Source organism: Sus scrofa, chromosome 17 (assembly GCF_000003025.6).
Source record: "Sus scrofa isolate TJ Tabasco breed Duroc chromosome 17, Sscrofa11.1, whole genome shotgun sequence".
Classification (NCBI taxonomy): domain Eukaryota; kingdom Metazoa; phylum Chordata; class Mammalia; order Artiodactyla; family Suidae; genus Sus; species Sus scrofa.
In genome coordinates, this window is record NC_010459.5 from 49,385,478 (window position 1) to 49,391,477 (window position 6,000).

At 50.7% G+C, this 6,000-nt stretch overlaps 1 protein-coding gene across 1 annotated transcript in view; it reads right to left on the minus strand.

The window, feature by feature from the left end:
- Positions 1-4,941, minus strand: part of ZMYND8 (zinc finger MYND-type containing 8) — a 131,876-nt gene extending 126,935 nt beyond the window's left edge. The window contains 2 exon segments of the mRNA XM_021078039.1: positions 3,740-3,973; positions 4,666-4,941. Of these exon segments, the coding sequence (XP_020933698.1) occupies positions 3,740-3,753 (14 nt within the window). The 5' untranslated portion in view covers positions 3,754-3,973; positions 4,666-4,941.

Sequence of the window (6,000 nt, forward strand, 5' to 3'; positions counted from 1 at the left end):
TAACTCTCTGCTGTGGGCTGGTGAAGGCCCTTTGGCAAGTATCTTTCTTTCCAGGGTCAAACCAGAGGCAAAGCCAGATCTGGGGCTCCCCAGCTGACAAATGCTTGTGGCCTCTGCCACAGGAGAGCACAGGGGGAAAGAGACACAAGAAGCAGAGACCACACGTTTGAAGTGGCTGGACTTTTTTAAAAACCTACCTTTGCCTGCGGGGTTTTCTGGGCTCCCGTCACCCTGCTTTTGAAAGGGGGACTCATTTTCCCCCTTCTCCTATTTAAGACCTGAAGCCATTTGCCCACTGTTCTCCAGGGGAAAGGAAAGGGGGCATGTTTAGTCGAAAAGAAAAGGGGTAACAAGAAAGAAAGAAGAAGGAAAAAAAAGCTATTGTTTTCATCCCTCCTTTATAATCCAAGAGGCCCCATTGTTTCTTTCTTTCGGACTCCAATCTTTGAGCTGTTAATTATAAAAGTACCTGGACTCAGCTCCCACAGGCTAACCATCGTTCATGCACAGCAATTAGAAAAACTCCGCAGAAAAGTTTACTGAGTGATTATATATAATTAATTCCTAGTTACAGACGGAACACTGACCATTTTCTGGAGCTAATAAAAGCAGCTACTCCCCCTCCCCCACGTGAATGCCACTTAATTTCCCAAAGCAGAAAGTGAATCCATCCTGGAGGGTCGTGAAGGGGGGGTGGGGGGGAGGAATCAAAAGCTCCAGTGTGTCTGTGTTTGTTCCTTGCATCCTCTTTGGAGACTGAGGAGGCAGAAGGAAAAAGAAAAACAGCCCAAGAGTCTGTTCCTCCCTCTGCAATTTACAAACGTGATATCTACCTTGAAGTTAAAAAGAAGGGGGGGAGGGGAAATGCCCTAAGGCATGAAATGTAGGCGAGGACTCAGCTCCACAGATCTGCTTTTCCTAAAAGGAACCAAGACGGTAGAAAATTCCAGAAGGCCCACTCTTAGTCTGGCCACAGCCATTGTCAATCTGTAACCTTTCCTTCAAGTCTATTGGTTCAAAAGCTGGAAAGAGGAAGCCCATTGGGCTGCACTGTGAGCCAGCACTGCTGTCCCTACCTAGTCCTGCTGCAATGCAGACATTTGGTGTTGGCCCTTCCACCCCCCCCCCCAGTGAAACTGGAAAATAAGGCTACTTTGAAAGCAATTAACTTTTTACAGACTCATGTTTGCTGGTGGCCACAGTACCAGAGGCAAGTGGCTGACCTGGTCCAGGGCTCGGAACTGGCTGGGGCTGCATCCTTGAAAACAGACCTTGGCTTTGCAAACCTGGGGGAGCCATTTTAACACGAGCTACTGGAGGACAGACGCCTGGCCCTTAGCCCAACAAATACACCATTATGCAAACACTGAAGCCACCAAAATCCAAGAGTCTTGTGATGAGACATTGCTCCTGAGGGGGCCTCAAGAACCTCAAGGTGCAATTTCCATTTACCTCCAGGAGATAAGAACAAAGAAAATAGCCAAGTGTCTGAACTTTCCTGTGTGGGGAAGCAGCACACAAGCAGTTCAGGGTTAAGTATGTAACATCAAGAACGGCCTGGACTTTTCCTCTAAGAGCTGGCGTGTCTTAACACCGACTCCTCTCACCTTAGAACTGGGTACATCTCTCCTTATTAAATGAGCCTTTTTCCACTTGGTCCTACAAGGTGGGTTGCTGGACAGCACTTTAAAAGAAGGAAGATGATGGATTCCATAAAGTTGGCAAAACAGAGCAACGGAATATATTTCCAGCACTGAACAGTCCTGCTGGATTGGTCTCCAGGCTGGAAATTTAAGGAGTGAACTTCTAGGGAAATTCTGAGGCGAACGCTCAACAAGAGTCTCTTTTTTTTTTTTTTTTTCCCCACTCTCCAGCATTAAGAGATCAGGGGAAATGTTAAAAAAAAAAAAAAAGTGAGAAATAAATCAGAAGTAAAGGGGAGCGTGCATACAGATGTGTGTGGGGGTCAGGCGTGGAAAAAGGCCGGGTCTGTTGTGTACTGAGTCCCCAGGCGGACCAAGTCTGGTGGTGGGTGGGATTTGACAGACATGTACGCCTCCTAACACATAAGTACTGACACCCCCCACACACACACCCCCCCCAGCTCCTCCCTCCCCTCCCCCCCCATGTTCAAGGCTCTGAGACGCTTAAGAACAAGCACTTGCTTACATTTCACAAGCAGTTCACCTACCCAGAGTTTTCTAGCTAATATCCAAACAAACCCCATTCAAGGTCTCCAGTCAAGTCACAATGAACTGAACATTTGTTCCCTGGCTGAGCGTAAACAGGAAGTCTAATCTTCAATCCTAGCTGCAGGTTATTAGGAAAAAAAACAGTGGATTCAAACAGTCCCCTAGAATCAAGACCCTATTCCAAAAGCCCTGCCTGGGTTCCTGGTCATCAAAAGCCCCCAACGGCTGCAGCCAAGACCCCCCTGTTACAAACAGACCCCAAAGGTTCGCCACACTCTATACATGGTCACAGAGGCAATGGATTGCTTTACTTACCCAACAAATGGTCAAGCAACCGTCTCATTTTTCCACAGTTAAGAAGAGAGAACAGGCTGGCAGATTTGGGACTTGATCAAAAAGGAAATTTTTTCAAACAGTTACACGGGATTATTAAAAACACACACACACACAACACCACCACCACCACCACCACCACAACCCAACCACTGAATATGGAATGCTATCATAAGCCACAGACAGGATTTTTTTTTTATTTCCTCACACAGGACAGAGGAGGATACAATGTAAAAGAGGGAAAAGAAAATGCAAACAAGGAGAAATACATGAGTTCATTGAAAACCATGCAAGAGGAGAGAAAAGCTAAGGGATTCAAAAAAAGAGTCCTCAGATTTATTGCAAGAGGATGTCCAACACCCCCCCACACACACCTCCTACACTCCCCCCGCCCCCCACTCCCCATCCCTGCTCCAAAAACTTCCTCCAAAGCCTAGAAAACACTTTCAGAAACATTTGCTGGCTGTAGGCTGGCTTGCAGAAGAACACTCTGTATCAACAGAAGTCAGGAAAAAAGGCTGAACAATGTAGTTTCAAGTGAAGCAACCCTGCAGGAAGAGAAAAGACCTTGGGGAGCCACCACCTCCCACCTAGGCCCCAGGAGCCAGGCTCTCGCCTTAGCACTGCTCTGCTCAGGGCTTGGTTCTTTCTCAAACACACGTCCACGCTGGTCAGAACTGAGTCCAGCCTTCCCAGCACCTCTTTGGAGAGGTAAACTTGCCTGCTTTTGCTCTCTGCCATGAGCTCTCCTTGGAGGGGAGCCTGCTTGCTTACCTTCCATTTTCTTCCCCCAGCAGGCATGTGACACAAGAGAAGACAATAGTGCAGGGGGGGGAGGGGGGTACTGCTCAGAGAGAGGGAGAGAGAGAGAGAAAAAGAGAGAGGAGGGAAGGGGAGGGGAAAAAAAAAAAAAAAAAGCTTTCTTTTTTGGCAATACCAGGATCTAGCTTCACACTCTTCTAGAAACACCATGTCCTGGTGGAAGAAAAGGTGTGCCAGGCCCTTGCCAGTTTGCAGAATCAAGCTCTGGCTAATGGCTACTTAGCCATGTGACCCAAGAAAGCAAAAAAATTCTCTCTAAACAGTTCCAAGTTAACCTAAGTGCTGTGGGGGTGAGTGTGGCACGGCCAGCCACAGAGAAATCACACTGCTCGCCCACAATGCGGATGTCTCAGAGGGAGGGGGAGAAAAGATGGTTAAAAAGTCGAGCTTACCTCTGTGGATGCATTGTTAACACTGTGTAATGTCAATACTTATAAAACATGGAGGACAGGCTCCTAGTTCTCACAGAAAAAGGGTTTGGCACTTCGGCTTGATGATCTGGCCGCCTAATAAAAGCTCATCCCCGATTGGCTGCCCCGGCAAATCGGAGTGTAAGGCGGCCTCGGATTGGCGGAAACACTTCCTGAGCGATTATCTTTGTGAGGCTCTGGTGAGCAAGAGCCATCCTGTGCATAGAAAAAGACAGGCTAAGCTAGGCCTTTTGCAGCAAGAAAAACTTAGGGAAGGGGCCCCCAGACGCCCTTCTCCCACACCCTGGCTAGAGTTCCCGGCACGGGCAAGCCAGTGCAGCCAGCCTGACCTGCTCCAGCAAAGCCTGAGGCCCGGAGGCCCCAAGCAAGAGCGATTTGGGGGTGAGCTGGAAGGGCTCACCCTCATCTGCCCCCACGGAAACGGCTCTCTCGCTGGGAGGAAGGCTGGTCCTTTTTCTAGAACAATCCAGCAGAACGTTCTTCCCCCACCCCCGCCCCCGGCGAGGTGAGGGGCGGACTGAGGCCGAAGCGTGGGGAGCCCCAGGAAAACAGCCCAGGGAACAAGAAAAAAAAGAGGCTGGAGGCAGGCCTCTGAGGCCGAAGAGACCGGGCAGGCGAGCCCCCCAGATGGTTCCAGAGCAGCCCTGGCTTCTCAGAGGACAGAGGACTCGGGCTGGCAGGGAGGAGGGGCACCCAGTGGTCAAGTTTGCATAGTCATTGTCAGACTGCCTCCTGGACAAAGCAGGCCAGAGAGCCCTTCGCCTCGGCCCAGAATCTCACCTCTCACCGCCCCCCACCCCCATCCAGAGCTCCAACGAAAACCAAATCCGGCTCCTGCCTCCTGGCCGGGATGCCAGCCCCGCACCCCCAGCAGCTTCGGTCCTTACCCTAAGAAAGGCCAAATGCGCTCCTAGCAGGCCACATGCCTAGAGCTACAGACTTCCCTTCCCCTCCCGGCCCCCTCCCCCACGGCGGAGGCCTGCTAAACCTGTCAGTTAAACAAAAATCTGACTTCCGTATTAGTCTGCGATGGCTTCAGCTTCCTGCCTATTAACCCTCTCTCGGACTCTGGGCCTGGCCGGGAAAAGCTAGGCCCTGAGAGCGCAGAAAAGGCCTGTGGAAAAATACCAGCGGCAGCTCTCCCGGCAGATGCAGAAAGAGAGAGAGAGAGAGAGAGTGAGTGAGCCGCTGTCTCTCGCCTTGGCTTCCCAAGGAGGCGTGTACCTTCTGAATCCAGGGCACAGGCAGTGCCTCTCGGGCTGAGAAGCCATTTAAATCCAGAGGGAGAAAGAAAGATGTCAAACCCAGCCAGGGAACAAGAACCCCCATTATTAGTCAGGCCTACACCCACTGCTTCGCCCTTCCTGCCACAGTCATCCCTGCATGGGTCTTCTGGGGGAGCTGGGCCCTCAGCGGGCAGACAAATCCCATGAGCTTTATAAGGATTTTTGCTGAAATTTACTTCCACGGCTTCTCTGGGTCCCCACAGGCAGATGGAACAGCTATTTCACACACAGCCCTACCCCTTGGCAATCCCCCCACCCCCATATCTCTGGCACTGCTCCCCAGTAAAACATTAACTCGTGTTTCAGAACTGCTTATAATTCCACCCATTTCAATAGTATTCGGAGGTCTTTGCCTGGTTCCTCCTTTGTAACTGGTGGGCAGCCCGAGAAAGAAAAGGCAAATCCAAAAGGATCTTTAAAAGTCCACACGCACTGGCTTCTTTCTTTAAAAAAGACAAGGTGCTTGATTAACAAGGTTTAAAAACACAAAACAAAACAAAACACCCCAGCAAGCTGGAACCCCAAAGGCTAAATAAACCCCATTCTTGAGAGGCTGGAGAAAGCATCCCGAGGTGACGCAGCCATATGCCAGGAGGTAAAAGTATGGACCAATAAAGCCTCCCCTTCTCCTTCTAAAATTAGGGCTTGTGGGCTTTCTCATCCCACACAGTCCGCTGCCACAAAGAAAACGGTGGCGCTGATGGCCTGCTCGCCCTGCCCCCGTTCCCCCACCCCCACCCCCACCCCCACGGACGACAGATGCCCACCGAGCACACATAAATTCTTCCTGGCTGGGAATCTTATGTCAAATAGGAACAAGCCAAGAACCCAAGGACACGGTACCGCAGGGGCAGGGCCCCGGCTTTATGAAGAGGGAGGGGATTTCGTTGCTATATTTTAGGCTAAAGAGGCCAAGATGCGGGGGAGGGGGGGGGC